Source organism: Myotis daubentonii, chromosome 17 (assembly GCF_963259705.1).
Source record: "Myotis daubentonii chromosome 17, mMyoDau2.1, whole genome shotgun sequence".
Classification (NCBI taxonomy): Eukaryota; Metazoa; Chordata; class Mammalia; order Chiroptera; family Vespertilionidae; genus Myotis; species Myotis daubentonii.
In genome coordinates, this window is record NC_081856.1 from 14,584,551 (window position 1) to 14,609,922 (window position 25,372).

Here is a 25,372-nt window from a genome sequence, read left to right on the forward strand (position 1 = left end):
TTGGCCTGCAGACTGAAGGGTCCCGGGTTCGATTCTGGTCAAGGGCACATGTCTGGGTTGCAGTCTCTATCCCAGTAGGAGGTGTGCAGGAGGCAGCCGATCGATGATTCTCTCTCATCCATCATTGATGTTTCTGTCTCTCTCCCCCTCCCTTCCTCTGAAATCAATAAAAATATATTTACAAAAAAAAGTTCCATCTTTAAAAAAAAAAAATTCATGGTGAAATGCAAGAACTTAGAATAGCCACAACATCCAAGAACAGTGTTGGGTGGGGGGCAACACTACTTAATTTCAATAATTATTATAAAATTGCAGTAAAAGTAGCATTGGCATAAAAATGACAACTAGGCTAATGAAACAGGAGGTAGGTAGTCCAGAAATAAACCCACTTATATATAGGTAATTGATTTTGACCAGCCATTAAACAATATAGTGAAAAAAAATATATAGCCTTTTTCACAAATAGTACTCAAACTTGCGTATCGATATGCAAAAAATAAAATTGAATACATACCTTGCACTGTGTATAAAAATTAATTTAAAATGGCTCAGAGACCTAAATATGCACCTCAAATTGTAAAGCTGCTAGAAGAAAACAGGAGAAAATCTTTGCGATCTTAACTAGGCAATTATTTCCTACTTACAACACCTAAAGCACAATCTGTAAATGAACAAATTGAGTAATTAGACATTATTAAAGTCTGTTTTTCAAAAGACACTGCTAAGAGAATAAAAAGGAGATGCCACACACTGAGAAAAAATCTTTGCCAAACGTATACCTGATTAATACTAGTACTACTTGTATTTAGAATATATAAAGAACTTCAAATAAAACAATAAGGAAAAGAAATTACCCAATTAAAATGGGTAAAATATTCAGATAGACACTTCACTACAGGACATATATAGATAGCATATAAAAATGAAAATATGTTCAACCTCATTAGTCATTAGGGAAATACCAATTACAACCGCAATGGGAATGCACCTGTTCGAATGGCTAAAGTGAAGAAGACTTTACTAAAGTCCAAATGACCATACCAAATGCTGGCAAGGCCACACTCTTCTAGCAGTATTGAAATCCCACTGTAGCTTCATTTGAAAACTCAAAGATTGTAGGCATTACACTTAGGGCCCGCCTTTTTTTTTTCTTCCCCAATTACAGTTGACATACAATATTATATTAGTTTCAAGTGTATAACATAGCGGTTAGACAGTGACATCGTTTACGAAGTGATCTCTCCATAACTGTAGTGCCCATCTGACACCATACAGAGTTGTTACAATATGACTGACGATATTCCCTCGGCTGTACTTTGCATCCGGTGACTGTTTTATAACTGATTTAGGAACAGCTTTGAAACAGGTCCTGCAGCATCTTTGTGTTTTCAAGAAATTTGATGGCACTGGTAAGAGCTTTGTCAAGTAGTTAAGACTAATGAGATTTCTGATTAAATAGAGGAACAGCTATTTACAGTTTTAATCATTTTGTAAAACAAACAATTTCAACCAGGATTAATTATTTTCAAATTTTCCAACTTGAAACAGTTGCAGTTTAGCTATAAAGTTTTATCAAAGTGAGGTCTTGCAGGTGCTTTGCATACCCTTCATGCCAAAACTTCATTCACACATTGAAATGTTTTATTGGGTGCATGTTATTTTTATGAAGCAGAAAGTCAAAATTAGTGGAATATAAATTTAATACCATGTTATTAGTTAGCACTTTCCTTTAATAGACTTCAAGCCTGTGCTGTTAAAACTTTTCTTACTGGCCTGGGTGGCATGGTTCAGTGGTTGAGCGTTGATCTCTGAACCTGGAGGTCACGTTTTGATTCCAGGTCAGGGTACATGCCCGGGGTGCAGGCTCAATCCCCAGTAGGGGGCGTACAGGAGGCAGCCAATCAGTGATGATCTCATCATTGATGTTTCTCTTTCTCTCCCTCTCTGAAATCAATGAAAATATATTTGAAAAAACCACCCTTTTCGTACTGTGAAGCTGTCACATTGTGCTTGCCATGTTCCTAGAAGCTTTGCCATTGTAACAGATGAATGTGCAGCATTGCTGAGTTATCAACATTGTACACTAACAGCACAGATACTAGTTCAGTGTTATGCAAAATTGCCTGATTCTTACCAGACTTTAATATTTTCTCATTTTTAATAAATTTGTCGTTTTTTGTTTGGCTTTTGTTTTTGATGTTTAGGTAGCTGTGTTATCTGTTGTACTTGAGTATTTAATATCATAGTATGCTTGTACCAAAACTGATTATAGCCCCAGGTCACCTTGTGTTTGATACAATGACTGTTTCCGGAACCATTTATGACATGTTTATCTGAATGCTACCCAATGGGCTAAGTAAAATGCAGGTTTCCTCAAAACCCCCTTGACTTTTGTTTTTTTTTGTGTTGATCCAAACAATAATGATTACTAGGTTGTTGTTTTGTTTTGTTTTTTTGGCTTGCAAGCCACTTAGAATGGTTTAATTGTAGAATCACTTGTCGTCTGTATTGGCTCTATAGTTGATTTCTTAGATTCTCTTTCCTTTTACTTCTACTCTTTTAGGTATTTATGTAGTTTTCCTATAAATCATTTCTTAATCATAATGATTGTGATAGAGTTATTATATGAATTTATTGGTCCTGTAAAGAGCATTAAAAAGTTAAAAGAATACCATTTTCTACATTAGGTCTTGCCATATAACATTTGAACATGAAGTTCCTAAAACCAGTTGTTTCCATTCATTTAATGTGTTCTCCGTACATTGTGACTCCAGTTTGAGCAGGAAGCAATCCACGTGCATGGTGTAACACTGATTCATGGGAGATGAAAGAAAAACTAAAATGCAGCTAATGTGTCTGTAAGTGAGAAGAAGGAAAAACATAGGGTAAAATAACTTAATATGGTATTAGGAAAATTTCTGAAGCTGTAATATAATTTAGGATACCATACATTTAAAAATCTTAACCTCATAACAGCCTGTGAGTTAAGTAGGATAGATTTATTGCCTTTACTTTGCAGATAAAGAAGAGAAGGCTTAGGAAATTTAAGTGAAAATCATTAAGACCTTGCAGGTTAGGAAAGGATTTCCTAAGGCCTGAAAAGCACAGTCCATAAAGATTGATTAGTAGTTTTTTAAAAAAATATTACATATACAAAATGATCAATAGAAAGGACAGAAGCAATTCCCAGAAGAGGAAACCCAAATGATCAATAACATGAGAGGATGAGTAGCCTCACTTGCAATGTGTGGATGCAAATTAAAAGAGGGGTGGGTAGGGGGACAATAATGGGATACTACTTGTCAGATATTAGATTATCAAAATTAAAATACCCGACCATACCGTGTGTTTTCAGGATTGAGAGAGACGGTAATTACATGTTGCCGGGGAAGGTAATTGGCTACAGTCATTCTCAGTGCCACTTGGTAGCGCATATTTACCTGTGCGAGTGAAGAGTTTGAAGCAATCTAAATCTCTGTCGGTAGGGGAGTGGGTTAAGAAATGGATATGATCTTGTGATGGAAATTATACCGCAGTTAAAAGTGACGTACTGAATCTATGTAAGTTACAATCGCAAAAACATAATGAAGAGTGAAGAAAGTTATGGAAAAGATATATTATTACTATTTATGTGGCTATAAAGCCATATATATCAAGACTGTATTTCTTCCTGGATATGCATGCATTTAAATATATTTAAAATATCCTAGAGGGATATATTCTGAATTCATATAATTTTGGTTTCTAGATAAAAGGAACTTAACTGTAAGTTAATACTGTTGCTGTTGGTTTTTTTTTTATAAGACTTAAAGGAAACATGGAAAATGTTAATTTCAGTTCTGGATGCTAAGGACGTAGGCATTTGTTAAATTATTCTTTCTACTTATACTTTCAAAATTTTGTTTAAATAAATAAAAAGAAGTTATTATGAAATAGTAGTTGAAAAAACTAGTACTTAAATTTAGGATTTGATTCCCAAGTCTAGAGCTTTTCAATTAATATGCTGCCTCAAGATGAGAAGATACTGAGTTTTATAGTAATAAGGACCAGGAGGATTATATGTTTATGCTGAAATTTTTTAAGAGGAAAGAAAAGTTACAAGATAAGTTAGAAATTGTTATTATCCTATATTATTTAAAAATCTTTAAGCATGCTGTTAACATATATGTATAGAGAGAGCAACCTCAGTACTTAGGAAAAAGTTACCTTAATGTAGTGTTTAAAATGTGATTCATATTTCTGTTGCATGTAATGGAAGGCATTAGATGATTTGAAATTTTAATATAAAATTCATGAAAATAACTTAATCCATATATACAATCTGACTTCAAGCTAAAAGAGTCAAAATGAGCTTTTCTTCCATTGTATAAAGTCAAGAGTGACAAAAACTTCACAGCCTTTTTATTTACAGCTTCTCTCCAAGATAAAATGGCAAAACCCAAAGAGAAAACGCCAATGTGTCTGGTAAATGAGTTAGCCCGTTTCAATAGAGTCCAACCCCAGTATAAACTTCTGAGAGAAAGAGGGCCCGCTCACGCGAAGGTAAGGTTACGAAGCCAGGCGGTGAGACACGCTTCTCAAAGTCTATCAGATTTATCATCTCAGGTTTTCATTGTGCTTCATTTTTGGGGGTGGGGGCGGCAGATGTCCTGAAGGCTCTTAGTTCCATATTAAAAATATTTTGAAGTCTGTAATTGGACAGCTTTGTAGCTTTTTATGGTTTACAAAACGTAGATAACAGTACTTCCCCAAATCACATGAGATACGGCTTTTTGATTTTCTTTTTATGAACTAAGAAACTCAGGCACAGAAAAGTTAAATGACTTGCGTAATAGTTCATAAATGCCCGTGTCAACATTGACAATGTGTTCTTTGGCTCCCAGGTGTAGTGCTCTTTCCGTTAAATCACAGCTGCTGCAGTAACACTGCGAGTACAGCGATGGTTACCTAGAAGTGAGGCATCTTTTCCGTTGTTTAATTCCGAGACTCACCATTTATAGAAGTTGTATAACCAGTATTGTTACTATCTGTGCATTCACTTGTAATGTTGTTCTTTTAAATGGAAAAACAACTTATATTTCCATATATAGCCTTATACATGTATGTTTACATATATACCTGTTACAAAGAAATCTGTAGCTAGTGCATATGGGTTTGAATTCTCATCTGTTTAAAAAAGTCTCAGTTGTGCATAAAAATCCTTTGGTACATTTTAAATCTTGGATATTAAAGATTATGATAATGGTCATCAATTTTTGTATAGAATGTGGAGGCATTGATTCTGTAAAAGCTGGTTTATTTTTGTAAAGCAGCTAGCTCTTGGGTTATTAAATTGTTTTCTAGCATCTCCTTTAAAGAAGGAAAATAAGATGAAATTAAAATCCATCAATTTTGTTTTCTATTAGAGGCTTTTATGAAGGATTCTGGGCAATGATTTACATAATTTCTTTTGTTTAGAGAAGAAGGTTTTGGCCTTGATCTATCTCCCTAATCATATCTCCTCTTTCATGCCCGTTAATTCATACCCCTTTCTTTTTTTTAAAAATATTTTTATTGGTTTCAGAGAGGAAGGGAGAGCAAGAGAGAGAAACATCAAGGATGAGAGAGAATCATTGATTGGCTGCTTCCTGGACGCCCCACACTGGGGATCAAGCATGCAATCTGGGCATGTGCCCTGACCGGGTATTGAACCGTGACCTCCTGGCTCATAGGTCAGTGCTCAACCATTGAGCCATGCTGGTGGGCATGCATAGGATTTTTTGTTGTTGTTAATCCTTACTTGAGGATATTTTTTCCATTGATTTTTTTTTTTTTTTGAGAGTGGAAGGGAGAGAGGGAGGGAGGGGGGAAAGGAGAAAGAAAGAGGGAAATATTGACTTGAGAGAGAAATTGATTGGTTGCCTCCACATGCCCTGACCAGGGATTGAACTTAAATTTTAACATAAAATTCATGAAAATAACTTAATCCAAATTTACAATCTGACTTCAAGCTAAAAGAGTCAAAATGAGCTTTCCTTCCATTGTGTAAAGTCAAGAGTGACACAGACCCGCAACCCAGGTATGTGCCCTTGACCGGGAATCAAACCTGTGACCCTTTGGTGCATGGGCTGATGCTCTAACCATTGAGCAAGCCGTCCAGGGCAGTTATGTATAGGATTTTAAAAAAATCCTTGGTAAAATAATTATTGAGTATTTGCTACATGATACTCACTGTTCCTGCACTGCAGCCTTCTCCTCTGCCATATGCTGTGATACCACTTTTTACATATTCTGAATACAAGTCCTTCATTAATGTGCTTGGCGAATATTCCCTTCTAGTCTGAGTCTTATCTTTTCTTTTTTTAACAGTGCCTTTCAAAGAGCAGTTGTTAATTTTGATTAATTCCCTGACATCCATTTGTTCTCAGATAGATTGTGCTTTTGGTATCATATCTAAGAAATCTTTGCCTCATCAGAGATCAGAAGATTTTCTTCTATCTTAGCTTCTAGATGTTTTATAGTTTTAGGTTTGACATTAAGTCTTAACATTTAGGTCTGCCATTCTGACTTAATTTTTTTATGTGATGTGAGATATGGAACAACGTCCAGATTCTATAAAACCAACAGCTTTTGATTTTATTGTTGTTGAATAGTTGATTCTTTCTCCACTGCATTGCCTGTGCCCCTTTATCACAAATCAGCTTTCCGTATATGTGTTTCTTTAATTCTGGACTCTGTTCTGTTGATCTGTTTTTTCTATCTTTATGCTGGGCTGTTTTGATTACTGTACCTTTGTAAGTCTTGAAATCGCATAGTATTAGCCCTCCAATTTGGTCCCTTTTCAGAATTGTTTTGGCTATTTTACAGCCTTTGCATTTTCATATGAATTCTAAAGTCAGCTTTCCATTCTGTAAAACATGTTATTTTGAATAGAATTGACATAAATCTATAGCTCAATTTGGCAAAAATGAAGATATTAGAAACATTGAATCTCCCAATCCATCCACAAAATGTATCTCTCATTTATTTACTCTTTAATTTCTTTCAGAAATGCTTTGTAGTTTTCATTGAGCAGGTATTTTACATCTTTAGGTTTATCCTAAGTATTTCATATTTTTGATGCTATTATAAGTGGTATTGTTTTTTATATTTTAGTTTCTATTTTGTTTTTATTTATCATTGCTGTCCTATAAAAATACACTGGTTTTTATATACGGATCTAGTAGCCTGCAAGTCTTGTTAAACTCACTTATCAGTTTTAGTAGCTTTTTTTTTTATTTTTTTATGCTGTTGGATGTTCCACATGCCATTTGTGAATAAAGACAATTTTAAATCTTACTTTCCAATCTGAATGTTCTTTATTTATTCTTCCCTAATTGCATTGGCTAGAACTTACAGTACAATGTTGAATAGAAGTTACGGAAGCCAATATCTCTATCTTGTTCCTGATCTTATGGGCAGCCATTTAAAATCTCCCCCCCCCCCCCATTAATTGTGCTGTTATATATAGCTTTTTTTTGGTAGCTGCCTTTAAATAGATTGAGGAAATTCTTTTATAATTACCATTTCCTGAGAGTTTTTAACCTGAATAGATGTTGATTTTTGTCATATGGTTCTACATTGATTGAGATAGTCCTATGGTTTTTTGTTTTTCATCTTTTGACATTGTGAATTACATTGATTCTCAAGTGTAGAAACCACCCTTGCATTCCTAGAATAAAACACGTGGTTAAAATGTATTATCTCAGTTCTATATTGATGGATTCCATTTGGTAATATTTTGTTAAGGAATTTTTATGTTTAGTTGTGTGAGAGAGATAGTCTGTAGTTTTGTTTTCTTCAGTAGTATCATACTCTGGGTTTTGGTATCAAGGTAATGTTGGCTTCATAGAATAAGTTGGGGAGTCTTCCTTCAATTTTTAGAAGAGTTTGTATAAATTGGTATTATTTCTTCCTTAAACATTTGGTGGAATTTGTTATTGAAACCATCTGGGTCTGGAGTTTTCTTTGTGGAAAGAGTTTTAAATACATATTAATTTTCTTTAACATATATGGGGGCTATTGGGGTTACCTATTTCCTCTTGAATGAGCTTTAGTTATTGTGTCTTTCAAGGAATTTAGGTTGTTGAGCTTATTGGCATAAAATTAGAAAATGTTCACTTGTTATCTTTCAATACTTTAAAGACTCTGTAGTGATGTTACCTCTCTTATTCCTGATATTGGAAATTTGTGTCTTCTCTTTTTTTCATGATTCGTCTGGCTATAGGTTTACCAATTTCATTGATCTTTGCAAAAAAATAGCTTTTAGTTTTATTGAGTTTTTTTCTGTATTGTTTTACTGTTTTGTTAATGTTTGCTTTTATCTTTATTAATTCTTTTCTGTTTACTTTAGATTTAATTTGCTCTGCTTTCTCCAATTCCTTAAGATGGAAGCTGAAATTAACTTATTTGATCTCTTGCTTCTTTTCTAGTATAGGCATTTAGTGCTAGAAATTGGTAAATGTTTTATGAGAAATTGAAACTCATGTATATTCTGTTCTTTTGGGTAGAGTGTTCTAAAAATATCATTCAGGTTATGTTCATTGAGTGTAGTTCAAGTCTAATAAATTCTCTGAGATTGTCTGCTTGATAATTGTTAGATCAGTTATTGAGAGAGAGGGCATTGAATCTCTGACTTTAATTGTCGGTTTTCTGTTTCTCTTCACAGTTCTATTAGTCTTTGCTTCATAGATTTTTAAAAATTTTATCAGTTTTTTGTTTTAAATATGTTTTTATTGATTTTAGAGAGAAAGGAAGAGAGAGGGAGTAAGAAACATCGATATGAGAGTGAAACATTGATCGGCTGCCTCCTGCACACCCGCTACTGGGGATTGAGCCTGCAACACGGGCATATGCCCTGATCCTGAATCTAACTGGAGACCTTTGGGTCGACGCTCAACCAACTGGGCCACACTGGCCAGGGCTACTGTTAATGTTCTTATTTATCTATCTTGTAAAAGATCAAAGACATTCTTCTACTAACCACAATACTGTATCATCACTTAAGAAATTTGACTCTGACTGAACATATTATTTGATACATGTAGAGTCCACAGTCAAATTTCCTGAGTTGTTCTCTCAATGCCTTTTCTACTTTTTTGTCTTCCAACTACACATCCAATCAAGGGTCATTTGTTGTACTTGATCATATGCATTCATGTTCCTTGAGCATCCTTTAATCTATAATAGCTATTATTCTTTTGTTTTGTTTTTTTTCCTTTCATGACATTGTTATTTTTGAAGAGTATAGTCCAGTTATCTTATAGCATATACCATCATCTGATTGTTTCCCTGTGGTTAGATTCAGGTGAAACATTTTTGGTCAAGGATATTCAATTTTCTCATTGGGTCCTATCAGGAGGTTCATGATGTCAGTTTGTGTGATTCTTGATGATTGAACTTAGTCACTTGGCTAAGGTATTTTCTGCCTGACTTCCTTCCTGTGATTATTTCTTTTTAATTGAAAAGTATTTGGGGTTAATACTTTGTATTCCTAGAGAGTACTAAGCTATATGTGGACTAAAATAGTGGATTGTGTTCGTATCCTGTAACTTGATTCTAAATTCTCAAGGTGAGCAGTAGGTTTGGGGCTCATATAGAAATATGGTGTGAATGGAAGGTTAGGGTGTGAAGTGAAGACTGACAGGTGGGAGCAGCTGGGGCGGGAACAGTTAAAGAGTTTTAACCTGCTGTTGGTTGGGGTGATGCAATTGGATTTGAGTTTTAGGAAGATAGTTTTAGCAGAAATCAGGTGGGAGATTATTATGTCTGAGCTAACGATGATGAAAGTCTGACTCCAACGCAGACAGAGAGGTTTGAGAAATAATGGACAGATTTTGGTGACGGGTTAAATGTTGGTTGTGGAGGATTGAGAGTATCTTGGTGACATAACATTTGATAGGATTGCCTGACTTACTGACTCGATCATGCCAAGTGTGAGTTTAAAGAATTTAATTTTATAAAGTGTTACAGACACAGGGCCTTTTGGGTTCCCTTACAGTTTCGCTGAACTCTTTGTACTTTACTTTTTTGAGGACTATTTGAATGGCATTAACAGCATGATCCTTTTTAGGGACATGATTTCTTTTGACTTTTCTACCCCAAATGTACATGTATGCCTTTCAGCCTTTGGATAGGACAGAACAGATTTGGCCCAAGCTCTTAAAATTCTTTCACAACGTAGAATCATAACAATTTTGTTGCAAATGATCTGTAAGGGACCTCTAGCTCTAAAATGTTGATTCTGTGATGTATCTATTTTTCTCTCGGATAGCACATTTGATTTCCTGAAAACTTTTTTTTTAAATATTCTTTTTATTGCTTAAAATATTTCAACGAGTAGTGCCTTTGTCTCCTTTTTTTTTAATTTCCTGAAAACTTTTAATGCTTTCCTTCCTCTCTGTGTTTTTCTAAGATGTTCTCAGTGCAGCTGAGCCTCGGTGAGCAGACATGGGAATCGGAAGGGAGCAGTATCAAGAAGGCCCAGCAGGCTGTTGCTGGTAAAGCTTTGACTGAATCGACACTCCCCAAGCCAGTTCAGAAACCACCCAGAAGTAATGTGAATAGTAACCCAGGTATGGCAGACTCACCTCCGCTGTCCTGCTGTGTGTTCTGTGTGCCGTCTCTGTCCGTTCCAGCAGGCCAGTTGTGTAGTCAGCAGGTGTGTGAATAGTACAGATGAGAAAGACGGGTGGATGAGAACTGCGCGTGAGAGAATGAAGAAGGTAATTGTAATTAATTAAAAATGTTGCCTTAGTGGGTACTATCATGGTGCATTACTGACTTTTTCTTTCTTTTTTTAAAAATATTTTTTATTATTGATTTTTTTTTTGAGAGAGACAGAGGAAGGGAGAGAAACATCGATGTCAGCTATCGGTTGTCTCCTGCATGCCCCCCACCAGGGGTTGAGCCCACAACCTGGGTATGTACCGTGACCAGGAATTTTCAGAATCAAACCAATAACCCTTCAGTTCATGGGACTGATGCCCGAAGGAGCCACACCAGCCAGGGCCATTACTTATTTTTTAATCTTGGGCGAAAAGAAATTTGGATACAAAGAACAGAAATAAGATTGAAATTTTTCCTAAAGTTAAGATAGAAATAATCATTTTTTTCTTTTTAAATATATCATATAAAATTTAATAATTAAAATGGTTACTCTTTTTTTAGATTAATAAAAAATTATAAAATTAGCCTAAGCATCTTCTTACTCTGTTTGTTGGTGTTGAAATGATTGATATTCAGTTTAGGACATTTTTATGAAATTTAGTAAAAAACCCACAAATAAAAAAAAAAGCAACCCCAACTGTATTTAATACAATGAATGTTCTAATTTTAAGCTCCTACTAATAATTTTTTAAAATATACTTTTATTGATTTCAGAGAGGTAGGAAGAGGGAGAGAGAGAAATATCAATGATAAGAGAGAATCATTGGTCAGCTACCTCCTGCATGCCCCCCACTGGGGATCGAGCTCTCAACCCGGGCATGCGCCCTTGACCGGAATCGAACCTGGGACCCTCAGTCCACAGGCTGACGCTCTGTCCACTGAGCCAAACCAGCCAGGGTTCCTACTAATAATTTTAAAAAGTTGTTCTGCATATATGCCAACAACATTATATGTCCAGTAATCTATTGGGAAGAGGCAAACCTGTATTGGACGTAGTGCAGTTCACAACATCAAATTAATGAAGTTTCAGAAATTCAGTACCCGCCCTACATCCCTTTACTTATTTGTTAACTTATTAATTCAAGTGGTTACCTCTGACCCGTATTGCGTTAGGTGTTTTTGTGGTGGAGTACAAAAAGACATTTTGCCTGCCAACAGTGACCCTATAATCTGTTTAATTATAGTTTACACACTTATGTTTGTAATCAAGTCAGACACTTTTTGTGCTCACGTGGCACCTGTTAATAAGACAATCTCCTTTTGCAAGGACTATTCTTTCCAGAACTCCGTGACTTTCCTATTGCTAGGCCTTTGGCTTCTGTCCAGCTGAGTCTAGTATTTCTGAAGTAAGTTTAAAGAAGCCAAACTATTATTATAATAAAGAAAAAAAACCTGTTCAGTTTGAAGTTGATAAGAGGCTACCTACTTATTCAATTTTTAAAATCTCTTTAGATTACTGGTTTATCATTAGGATGCCACCACTACTTCTGTTTGTTAAGAACTTGTATACATAGATCTAAGAAGTATATAAAATGTAAGATTTTATGGTCATTTACCTAAGACACATAACTCAGCGGTAAAGTGAATAATAATAGCCATTGGTGCTGTAAGTCATGGTAACATGACTGGAGGTAGTTGAGGTGAGATGTGGGCCTTGACTGGAGTGTGGGCAGGCATGGAGGAGAGGAAGGAAGACTCTACTCTGAGGAAAGGCATTGGAATTGGGATCTGGACAATTGGTTTGTTTTTTAAAAAGTTGTAGATGGTTTTTAGTTAGAACAGGTAAGTGACCATTACGAGATAAGACTGAAGATGTAGCCCGGCTGGTGTAGCTCAGTAGGTTGGTGTGGTCCCATGTACCAGAAGGTCCCAGTTCGATTCCTGGTCAGGGCACATGCCCAGATTGCAGGCTCAATTCCCGGGAGGGGGCATGAGGGAGGCAGCTGATTGATGTTTCTCTCTCTTTGATGTTTCTCTCTCTCCCTCTCCCTTCTTCTCTCTGAAATCAATTAAAAAAATATATCCTATATAATAAAAGGCTAATATGCAAATTGACCGAATGGTGGAATGACTGGTTGCTATGACACGCACTGACCACCAGGGGGCAGATACTCAATGCAGGAGCTGCCTCCTGGTGATCAGTGTGCTCCCACAGGGGGAGTGCTGCTCAGCCAGAAGCTGGGCTCACAGCTGGCAAGACAGTGGTGGTGGTGGGAGCCTCTCCCACGTCCGCGGCAGTGCTAAGGATGTCCGACTACTGGCTTAGGCCCGCTCCTCCGAGGGCTCCCGGACTGCGAGAGGGCGCAGGCCAGGCTGAGGCCCCCCCCCCCCCCCCCCCCCCAATGCATGAATTTTCTGCATTGGACCTCTAGTACAGTGATGGCGAACCCATGACACACGTGTCAGAGGTGACACACAAACTCATTTTTTTGGTTGATTTTTCTTTGTTAAATGGCATTTAAATATATAAAATAAATATCAAAAATATAAGTCTTTGTTTTACTATGGTTGCAAATACCAAACAATTTCTATATGTGACACGGCACCAGAGTTAAGTTAGGGTTTTTCAAAATGCTGACACGCTGAGCTCAAAAGGTTCGCCATCACTGCTCTAGTATATATATAAAAGACTGAAGATGTATTCAGGGAGTGGATTGTGATGGACTTGAGCGCCAGCTTTAGGAGATTAAGTTTCATCCACACAGCAGGTCCTCAATTACCTCGTTTCATTAGGTGCTGCAGGAAGTTCGCTCTCGTGCATATCACTAGCCTCTGGGGAATTGGCTTCCGCATACAGGTTTCCATGTAGCTTAAAGTCGAAGACCCTATGGACGATGTTAAAGGAGGACTTAGGTAGTTTGGTGGATTAATGTTTACGAGCTGGTGGATGATATGTTTAAAAAAGCATCTTAGAAAGTTCAATTTGACATGAAAATGGAAGGCAGAAAATACTAAAACACGATCAGTTAGGAACCCCCTGCCATAGTTTATGGGTGAAGAAAGAAGAAAAGAAACGCATGTGCATTGAGTTCTGTCTGCCCCTGCGCTGTGTTGGGAGTGGCGGCCGGAAGGGAGCAGGACAGGAGTTCCTGGCCCCGTGGCTGCCGCCGGCCCCGTGGCTGCCGCCGGCCCCGTGGCTGCCGCCGGCCCCGTGGCTGCCGCCGGCCCCGTGGCTGCCGCCGGCCCCGTGGCTGCCGCCGGCCCCGTGGCTGCCGCCGGGCGAGTGCAGTGCTCGCCAGGGTGGGTGTGTGAATGGAGCGAGAGTGTGTGTGCCGAGCTCTGGGTCAGGCCCACCTCAAGGGTTATTGCAGGAGGCACAGCAGCCAGGGAGCCAGAGGAAGGAAGCAGGACCGAGCCTGAGGGCCAGTGGGGATGCATTTCCACTGTTGGAAGTGGCAGTGAGCCGAGAGGAGTAGATTTGGGGGGTAAGCTTTTAAAATGGAGTGTAATCGATGCAACGGCAAGTGCACGCATCGATGTATGGAGAGCCCTGATGGGTCTTGGCTCTTTGGTCGCTTTTCCAGTTCCACAGGCTCTACCAGAGCCCCAGCCCTTCCCAGTGGTTACGCAACTCCACAGGGAGCATGGCTCTGCTTTCTGCCGCCTTAGGCTCACTGTGCCTCCTCCGGAGCCATCCGCCAGAGAGCTCGTTTTTCTCACCGTCGTGCTTGTGAGAATGATCTGTGCTGTGCTTAACAGCGTACTATTCCATTGCTCTGTAGCAGGGATGGCGAACCCTGCTCGCCGTGTCAGCATTTTGAAAAACCCTAACTTAACTCTGGTGCTGTGTCACATACAGAAATTTTTTTTTTAAAATATATTTTATTGATTTTTTACAGAGAGGAAGGGAGAGAGATAGAGAGTCAGAAACATCGATGAGAGAGAAACATCGATCAGCCGCCCCCCCGCACATCCCCCACTGGGCATGTGCCCGCAACCCAGGTACATGCCCTTGACCGGAACCGAACCTGGGACCCTTCAGTCCACAGGCCGACGCTCCATCCACTGAGCCAAACCGGTTTTGGCACATACAGAAATTTTTTGATGTTTGCAACCAGAGTAAAACAAAGACTTATATTTTTGATATTTATTTTATATATTTAAATGCCATTTAACAAAGAAAAATCAACCAAAAAAAATGAGTTCGCGTGTCACCTCTGACACGCGTGTCATAGGTTCGCCATCACTGCTCTATAGTGTCCCGTTGCCTGAATATCCCACAGTTTACTTAGTCATTGTACGATTGATGGGCAGTTAGATTGTTTCCAGCTGGGGCTGTTATGTAGAACTAATACTGTGGTGATGGTTCTTGTACACATACATCTCTGTTGGGGATGTGCGTAGGATTGCAATGGCTGAGTCATGGTTAGGCACGTGCTCATGCTTAAATCACATCAGAAGATGAATTAAGGCCAGAAGTTGATGAATGCCACAAAAAAGGTAGGTGTTCTTGCATCACAAGCTTCTGTTTCTAGATCTGTTGGAAAAAATGAGAAAGCTATTTAGGCATCAATTAGACACACTAAAGAAACCAACAGAGTTTTGGCCAAATTGAATAGTGAATTGCAGCAACAATGAAAGGATGTTCTTTTTTAAAAATATGTTTTTATTGATTTCAGAGAGGAAGGGAGAGAGTCAGAAACATCAACGATGAGAGAGAACCACCGATGGCAGCCTCCTACATGCCCCTGCTGGGGATCCCGCCTGCAACGCGGGCATGTGCTCTGTCAGGGAACCAAGTCAGTGACCTCTTGTTGCATGGGTTCGAAACACTCAATCACTGAGCCACACTGGCCAGGCACCACAGTGATTTTTTTTCTTTCGTGATTTTTATTTATTTATTATTTTTTTTAATGTATTTATTGATTTCAGAGAGGAAGGGAGGAGAGATAGAAACATCAATGATCGGCTGCCTCCTGCACGCCCCCCACTGGGGATTGAGCCCACAACCCAGGCATGTGCCCTTGGCCGGAATCGAACCCGGGACCCTTCATTCCGCAGACTGATGCTCTATCCACTGAGCCAAGCCGGCCAGGGCTCTTTTGTGATTTAAAACAACAGAAATATTCTTTCCCAAAGGGTGATTTTTAAATTACAATATTCTTTTTAGATTTAATAGTTGGCATTCTACCCAAGAGCTTTTCTTCCCCCCCTTTTTTCATTTGTGTATTTATGTATGTCACCACAGATACCTGCATTCCTCTTTTACTTAGAGGCTTGCAATCTGTCATTATTTATTTTGATTCTCAACTTGTCCCAGATTTGGCCAGTGGTATGGCCCCTTCTAGTTAATCCCTGTGTCCTTCTGCTATTTCCCCCTCATTCTTTGATCATTTCTTACTTTCTGGTACAATAGCTGTTCTAGGCCGACCTGCATTTTCCTGGCCCTGGCCCTAACGCTGGTGCCAGCCAGTTCTCCAAGGAGCCTGGAATCCATTAATTCTTTCAACAAATATTTATTGAGTAACTGCTATGTTCTAGGGACTGTAATAACTTCCTACAAAGCTGTGGCCTCAAGTGTCAGTAATATGTGGCAATTTTCTTCTACCTGTCACACATTAGAAATCAACGATTGTAGCTATAGACGTTTGTATATCTTATTACTTAGCCTTTTTATATTAATCACTGATAAATGTAGAAATTTCCTTTAAAGTGGCTAAAAACCACTGAAAAAGGATCCTGTGTTTATAGTGTTGTTTATAGCCGTATCATACATGAGGATTCCTGTGTCACGATTATCTTTATGTAGCCTGTGCCCAACTGGCATATGCTGAAAGTAATGGTACTGAGCATTACCTGGAGGTATCTCAGAGTTTGAAGTTACTTTTTGAGTGTTTTATGGGAAAACATCAGTGCCTTAGTCTAGTTCTTGGTGAAACAGTAGGAGCTACTTTCCTCTAGACGAGAGGAACCTTTTCAGCACAGTTTGTGCGTTTCTGCTCACCTTCTCTCCTTTCACCAAGACCCTCTGTGACCTTGAGGCTGTTGGTGTCTGTGCGATTATTGCAAAGGAGAACTCGAAATGACATAAATCTTACACCTAATTTACATGTTAATTATTAAACTGAAGTCTTCCTGAAGAAAATGGTAAGCTTTTAAAGGCAGACTGCACTTTGTTGTTGATAAAAATCTTTGGAAAACTGTTACGCAGTCCGTAATAAAGTTAAATATAAACCTACTCTGTGACCTCGCAGATCCACTGCTAGTATACACACCCAGGAGAAATGAGTGTATGAACTTATTTTAAAAAGTTCAAGGTGGCTTTTCACTTAATAGCCCCAAACTGGAAACAATCCCAGGTGTCCCATCGATAGCAGATTAGATAAACTGGTATATTCATTCATTGGAATATTCAGTGATGAAATATAGTTTAAAATGTTGATATATTCAATAAAAATCATTATGTCGAGTGAAAGAAGCAAGACAGAAGGATTCATATTCAGCTTCGAAGGACAAAACTGATCAATGATGACAGAGGTCAGAATGGGTAACTTGGGGAGGTAGGTCCTGACTGGAAAATGGCCTGAGGAACTTTCCAGGTGATGGAAACGTTCGTATCTTGTTCTGAGTGGAGGTCACATGAGTGTTTACATGTGTAGTAATTCCTGGAGCTGTATGCTTAAGGTTTGTAAAATGCTGAATGAATGAAAGACAAAAGGAAATTCCTTCATGCTTGACTTTCTCTTCCTCTGCCCCGTGCATATGGATTAAATTAGGGATTTGGACTAATTCAATCTATTAACTTTGCTTTTTTTGCTTATTCTTTCCCACCTCTTCCGTTGTCCTTCACCCCCTATATTTTCCCCTCTTCTTAACCTTGGTTTATCCTTGTTCCTTTAAACTCTTCCGTGGTTTCACACGAATTCTTTAGCGATGAGACCCAGTGAGCAGGTTCTTGAGTCTTGGTGGGTTGCTCGTGGCCTGGCTGCCAGGAGTGCATTTGGGTCAGCCCCACCCCTTTGCTGGTGCTCTGTGCCGGCCCTGGGTTCACTGTGGCAGGAACTGGACCCAATTTTGTATGTGATGAATGGAGTCTTAAACGTACTGTGCACAGAATTTACATTGCAAATAAATTTTACTTTCTAGGAAAGCTTTAGATTTATTTTTGTGATTTGTTACATGGAACATATGTACATATATTTTATTAAATAACTTCTTTTGGTACTTAAAATAACGACATAATAATTTTATATTGTGTATTATTCATTATATAATTATTCGAACTTGTACTAGAATAGAGAGAATAAGATAGTGAATATCTCTGTACCCATCCCCAGCTTGTTTCATTTTTTTAAATCCTCACCCAAGGATATTTTTTCCAATGCATTTTAGAGAGAGTGGAAGGGAGGGAAGGAGGAAGAGAGAGAGAGAGAGAGAAAGAGAGAGAGAGACATCAATGAGAGAGAGACACACACACACATCAGTTGGTTGCCTCCTGCACACACCCTGACCAGAAGGGGCATCGGGGATTGAACCTGAAACCAAGGTATATGCCATTGACAGGAAATCGAACCGAAGACCCTTCAGTGCACAGGCCGACGCTCTAACCACTGAGACCACCAGCCAGGGCCAATTTTGTTTCTTATCTCTCTCCTCTGAGTTATTGTGAAACTAATCTCAGATATATCACTTCATCCATGCATGCTTCCGTGTGTATCTATGAAGATTATCTACAGAAAGCATTACATACTTGTATTCCTTTGTCCTGTTGGTTATAGAAAAAATTCAAAATTTATTTTCGTTAGACAAATCCAAGAGTTACTGATGACTGTGTTCCTTGCTAATTTTAGTTGCTTGATTGCCAAATATAAGTAAAAATATTCACAGATGATGGTGTTTAATGACTAGATAATTGTAAGTTTTCTGGGATAAGTAATGATGAAATTCAAAACTTTCTTAATATCTGAATTGAGCAATCTGTAAAACTTGTGTTTGCCTTGTTTTGAAATAGTATCACTATAAAGTTGAGTTTTGGGTCATTCATTACTGTACAGAAAAGGTTGCAAAACCCCAGATTCCAGATTTCATTTGGAACGATTTTCCTGTTTATGTAGTCTGGTTATGCACTCCCTTAGAAAAGCAGACCTACTTCCAGGGTGTTTACATGTAATATAGATAGGGCTGGCACGATTCATTAGGGAAATATTTCACTTGTGTGCCTTTGACGTGTGTCTTCACAGGTAGTATCACTCCCACGGTGGAGCTGAACGGGCTTGCCATGAAGCGGGGAGAGCCTGCCATCTACAGGCCACTGGATCCGAAGCCCTTCCCCAATTACAGAGCTAATTACAACTTCCGGGGCATGTACAATCAGAGGTGTGTCTCTTTCTGGTTTTGTTCTTATTTATTAGTTTATGCATGCGGTAAACGTGTCTGAAACTCAAGGAGTGTTTTCATTGTAAAGAATATTGACTTCAGGCGTATTTCATGGGACTTAGATAAATCAGACTCACAGGAATATTTCACTTAAAAAATAACTGGTTTTCAGGAACTGGTGTTTATTGAGTCATGAGACCCCTATGTTTGCTTTGGGCGGGACCGTGTTTTAAAGTCATTCCACAGTCTAGTGCTCACCGCCCAGTTGACTTGCTCATTTCCTCACCAAGCAGGTGGTTTGCTTAATTAGTGTTTTCCTTATTTTGTCCGAATATATTGCAAGCATGAGTGCTTCTGATTTTTTTAAAGACAGTTTTTCATGGTGGATAAAAGCTATGAAATTATAGGACACATCAATGAAATTTAGTACTGTGAAAAGGAGTAAGAGCCTACTTAACTTCTCTCCTGAAAGAGTTTTAATAATTTACAAAACATTTGTTGGGAGGATTTACTAAGTCTTCCTGTACATGACATAATTTTGTGATAGTTAGAAGTAACAGTTTTAGAAGCATGGCAGGATTTTTAAAAAGGTTTATAATTTTTTTCCTGGTCATTTGTGAAAGTAATTTAACTCATTATAGAGGATGTGAAAAATGCAGAAAGTTAAAAAGAAATTATACATAATTTGCAATCCCAGATTTAACCACCTTTAATATTTTGGTGTACTTTATACTTTACATATAAATATATTTAACCAAATTGGAGTTACCCATAATATGCAATTTCTATAGTACTTCATGGAGGTTTATGTGAATGATAAAATGTACAGACCTAAATGTACATCTTGATGACTTTATTTGATTATTGTATTTATGTAATATGTAATTATAGTTTACTTCATGACTTTTTACCTGGGTGAATCCTCATTTGTCACCATCCCCCCTGGGAGTTTCCTCCTCCCGCCTCCCTGAGGTAACCACTCTTCTGTCACCAGAGGCTGGTTTTCCCCGTTACTGAACTTCATATAACTAGACTCATACGGTATTTACTCTTCTGTATCAGACTTTTTTCACTTTATGTGATGTTTTTCTTGGTTTCTTTGTTTACGTTTCTTTTTACAGATTCATCCATGTTGGGTTTTGCTCTTTTTTATTGATGAATAATGATGTTCCTTTTTATTGATGAATATTGTTCCTTTGTATGACTATATCATAATTTGTTCATCTCATATATGTAACATGGCCTTCTTTTCACTTAATATAGTGATCATTTTTCATATCTTTAATCTTCAAAAAATCTTTTTCATGGGTATTAATGCTTTTTTTGGCCAAGGTATACTTTATAAGTATATACATAGGTATAAACAATGAATATTTTATAAGTATACAAACAAAACATACCTCTTTTGATCATTTAGGTTTCCCTTTTTATGATAGTTATAAATAATGCTGCAGTAAACTGTCTTTATATACAGATTTTTGTTTATATTACTGATTATTTCTTTAAGATACATTACTGCAAGGGGGTATTGGGTTAAAAGAATATCGTTTTGCCCAATTACATTAAAGTTTTTACTAATTTCTTACAGTATATTCCATTGCATTCTGACAACACAAATTGGGTTTGAACGCATTGTCCTGTTTGACAGTTAAAAAGTGGAATGTTTTTAGATTTTGGTTTTATTGATTACTTGTGAGACTGAACAGTTTTTCAAATATTTATTAATTGCTTTTTTTTTTTTTTTGACTTGTCTTTTTGAGTTTGCTAACTTGTATTGCAGTGCTTGACCAATCTTCAAATGTTTATGTGTTGGGGGTATTACATTAATTCTTTGTTTAATTTTCCTGCTTAAAAAAATTGGCTAGTTTTGTGTTTGTTTTGTGTAATATACTACAGTTTTAAATGTTGCATGGTCTAATCTGTTAATTATTTTTTTGTTATATCTTTCACTACTTTTATGTCTAAGGAGTTCTCACATGTGATCAGATATTTGCTGATGCTCTGAAATTTTTTTATTGAGGTATAATTGTTGTGTAACATTGTGTAAGCTTAGGGTGTTGGACATTGATTTGACACATTTACATTGCGCTATAATTGCCATTGTAGTGTTAGCTAATATCTCTAGCATGTCACATAATTATCGTTGCATCTCTGGATGGGCTGCTGATGCTTTTCAAATCATTTCGTATATTTACTGATATCACAGACTCGGATGTGAGGAGAAGATATTTATTTGCTTGGTAATGGAAAAATTACTATTTAGTCCTACTTACATTGTGAGTAACTCATTTAACTATTGCTCAGGTTCTCTGAGGAAACCCTTTGAGACAATCTCGTAGACTTCTGCCCCTCCCCCTTCCTCCAGGGGTGTCTGGGGAATTGACTCTCCTGTCCCGGTGGGAAGGGGGGCCCTCGTGTCTGTCTGGGGGCCTGCATTGTGCTCTGGCTCCTCCGGTCTCTGTGGTGATGTCCCTTGTCCATGGGTAGCTGGCACCTATCTTGCCTGCCCTGCCGAAACCTGCACGTGGTGATCGTGGGCCGTTGCCTCCTCCTAAGTACTCCTCCCGAGCATCTGCCTTCTTTCCTGGCCCCCGTGGCCCACACCTTAGCTCCCTGCGGCTCCCTGGGGTGCTGCTCCATCCCTCTGTGTCCTCTCCGACCACGGAGCATCCTGTGGCGTCTACGCCGCGTGGGAGGCAAGAGGGACATCACATTTGTTGTATGGTCGCCTCACTTTCTCTTCTTCCGTGTAACATATCCGTTCCCTCTCTTGTCAGTCTGAGTTTACCGAATACAAATGAAACTGCTTGCCTACTTGAGCACCATAGACCTGTCTGCCCACCTGAGTTAGGAACCTCGCCTATTTTATGTTTGCAAGATAGTTAACTTTTAATGTGCTATAACGAATAGACTCATGAGGACATTATACTTAAATGTTTATTGATTTTGATGTCTATAATCCTATATTGGGCTTTTGCTAGACTTTCGATTAGTGAATTTATTGCCTATTTTTTATTTTCGTGTTGTACTATCATTGACGTATAACATTATAAATTATTACTTTCGAATGAAAGAAATCTGGTGGGAAAGCAGTGAGACCTCTGACATTAATCTCTGTCCTTTGGAGCTCATGTCCTAGGGGGAGACAGTCGTCAGTAAGAGGTGGTTACTCACTGAGATGGTGACAGTGTTAATAAAGAGCTGAAGGAAGAGAGGGAATGAGCAGTGGGGATGGCAGTGGAGGGAGGAAGGGCGTTCCAGACAGAGAAACGTCAAGTGCAAAGGCCCTGTGGTCGCTGAGTGCCCGGCAGCAGTGTCCTAAGTGCTGGTGTCTCCATTGGGCCAGAGGGGTGGGAAATGAGGATGTGACAGGGGTCAGGGATTTGGATCTTATCTTTTCTGCTTCACATCTTCTGCTAAGAACGCTGACATTTTTCCTTTGTCGGCAATTCCTAGTTTCAGGATCTGATTCTGTGGTTGTCATGAAGTTGCAAGGATTTGATTTGACTTCTCCAAAGGGTTGTGCCTTCGGCCATTTCCATGTAGTGGATAAAGCGGGCTTTCCCTTCAGGTTTTTGGAGGGTCTGAGTCACTAAAAGGGCAAAAAGAAAGGAGGGAAGCCGCCAGGCCATGTTTTACAAAAGCTCTCGGCTCCCTAAGGCCAGACCTCACCGCTGCTCGGTTAGAATTATGATACCGCAAGGAGCTTCATTTGCAGAGGACACCACCCGCGTGTGTCACCGGGAACTCGGAGCCAAAGCTTCGAGGAGATGCTTCTGTTAGATTCCAGGTGAGTCAGCAGCTTCCAGTAAGGCAGGGAATGAAAGGTGAAGGAGTTTAAGAAACAGGAAGCATTTCCAGGGATTTCTGAAAAGGTCCTTTCGTTTTCTACTTAAAATAATCTTAAGCAATAACTGGATATTGCCCAGGCTGTTCTGTTGTTTTTTTAGTCTGTTCTTTCCTGATGAGCTTCCTCCACCTGCACTCATTCAGAGGCCTGAGGAGGACCTCATAACCAGGCCTTTTCCTCCCCCACCCATTTCTGACGCTGGAGGAAAAAGAGGTGATTATTCTCACCTGGACTCTGAAGTCCGGTCTCCCTTTGCTACCCCCAAGACGTTTGAAAATGAATACATCGAGTTACATCTTTTTTCTTTTCCTTTCTCGTTTGGAGCCCTGTTGGCTAACATATAAAGTTGAAAGCATCCACAAATTTATATGACCAAGTACAAGATGTAAAGATTGGAGAACATTTTATGCTTTTGTTCTCCCAGCTTTGTTACAAAAAAGTATACACGTTATCTCAAGGAACAGGGTGGTTAAGATCAGGCCTCCAACAACGTGTCCATTTTGTATATTCACAGATGAAAAGAAGAGCATTATTGGTTGGCTGAAGCCAGAGGGCCCGGTGTGCTGACGCAGGCTGCCCATCTCAGGCTGGCCCATGTGGAAATGGGGGTTTTGCCCCGTGTGACTGAAGGTCTGGCGGGAGACCTGTAGGCATGGTTGGATGCAGGGCTTTAGTGTTGCTCATCTCATTTTTCTTCTGCTTGACTTTATTTTCAAAGAAACTCGCTTCCATTAGCTATACCTCGACTTGTCATCTGGAGGAGAAAAAGGTTTTGGTTTTGGATTATTCTTAGAAAACATACACACACCCCTTTGTGTAGACTGTCCATCCCAGAATTTGTCATTCAGACTGGATTTGGGGTCGGGGACTCTAATTGGCCAAGTTTGGGTTTGCGCTCAGCCTGGATAAACAGGATTTAGTCCCATCCGAATAACACAATGATTTTATGGGATGGTTCCCCAAAGGCCAGATTCTGAGAGAAAATCATTTCCATTATGGCCAGGACATCCGGTGCAAATCCCAGTCCTGCTGCTTTTAGCTGTGTGATTTGGGGAAGGCACTGGGCCTCCCTTACTTGCCTCACTTTCCACATGGAGATCATACCAACGGAAAGGGCTTTCGTGAGGCCTCGTTCGCTCAGCAAACATTGTTTGAATGCCTGCCGGCTCTTTGCCACATGTGTTACAGTAGATACTTTGATGAGAGACAGGCTAGCGGATTCCGAGTCTAGAGGAGGAAGACAATGAAAAGAAACAACAACCACGATAGATGTGTCCGTATGGCGATGGAAACATTGAGAACAGCCTCCCTCAGACTGGGGAATCAAGCCTCTGACAAGGAATCGACACTTACACTGAAGGTTCAGGGTTAACCAGGTGACAGCCAGGTGAGGGAGGTTAGGAAAAGGAGCCTAGACTTTGAGAACAACAGCAAGGAATCCTGAGAAGTGTAGTTCATTCCTGGACTTGCAAGCAAATGGGTGTGTCGGGGATGACAATGCTGAAAGGTTCAGGTAGGGCGCTGACCTGGGTGCCCACAGGTGGCATGCCAAGAGGGAGAGGGTTTATCCTGAAGGTGATTGAGAGCCACTGAAGGATTGTAAGATGAGGGATAAAATAGCTGGATATTTTATTTTTACTTTTATTATTTTTAAATATATTTTTATTGATTTCATTTTTTAATATATGTTACTGATTTTTTACAAAGAGGAAGGGAGAGGGATAGAGAATTAGAAACATCAATGAGAGAGAAACATCGATGAGAGAGAAACATCAATCAGCTGCCTCCTGCACACCCGCTACTGGGGATGTGCCCGCAGCCAAGGTACATGCCCTTGACTGGAATCGAACCTGGGACCCTTCAGACCGACGCTCTATCCACTGAACCAAACCAGTTAGGGTTATTTTTATTGATTTTAGAGAGGAAGGGAGAGGGGGGGAGAGAGAGAGAGAAATATCAGTGAGAGAGAATTATTGATTGGCTGCCTGCTGCAAGCCCCCTACGGGGGATCAAGCTCGAAACCCAGGCATATACCCTTGACCGGAATCGAACCTGGGACCCTTCAGTCCGCAGGCCGACGCTCTATCCACTGAGCCAAACCAGCTAGGGCTAGCTGGATAGTTTTTAAAGGAATATTGCTTTGATAGTATATGGAAAATAGTTTGGATAAGCTTAAAATTCAAGGGAGACAGATGAATTACAAGGATGTTGTAATTCAGGCTTAATGTGATGAGAGCCGGGGACAGTGAAGATGGAGAGGAGATTGTGTCTAGGTATTTAGAAGATAGACTTCGTGGCACTTGGAGAGCGACTGGACAGGGAGCATTAAGGGTAACCTTCCCATGTCTGGACAGTGGGAGGAGTTGGAGCAGGTCTTTGGGAAAATGAGGAATTTGGTTTTGACTGTGTTGAGCTTATATTACCTATGAGACACTTAGGAGGAGTCCTCTTACCACTCTGTAAAGCCTCCGTGAGGGGTTGGAGGAACACGTGGAAACAGGAGGCTCAGGGGCGGGGGCT

The 25,372-nt window shown here is 39.1% G+C and overlaps 1 protein-coding gene across 16 annotated transcripts in view; it reads left to right on the plus strand.

Moving 5' to 3' along the window:
• The window catches only part of STAU2 (staufen double-stranded RNA binding protein 2), a 231,358-nt gene that overhangs the window by 21,126 nt on the left and 184,860 nt on the right, over window positions 1-25,372 (plus strand). For 11 of the 16 annotated variants that reach the window (XM_059672849.1, XM_059672851.1, XM_059672850.1 and 8 more), the window contains 3 exons: window positions 4,412-4,542; window positions 10,433-10,592; window positions 18,867-19,002. In XM_059672849.1, the coding sequence (XP_059528832.1) occupies window positions 4,429-4,542; window positions 10,433-10,592; window positions 18,867-19,002 (410 nt within the window). In that variant the 5' untranslated portion in view covers window positions 4,412-4,428. The remainder of the gene's footprint in view (window positions 1-4,411; window positions 4,543-10,432; window positions 10,593-18,866; window positions 19,003-25,372) is intronic. The other 5 variants (XM_059672853.1, XM_059672852.1, XM_059672856.1 and 2 more) reach the window with 1 other exon arrangement.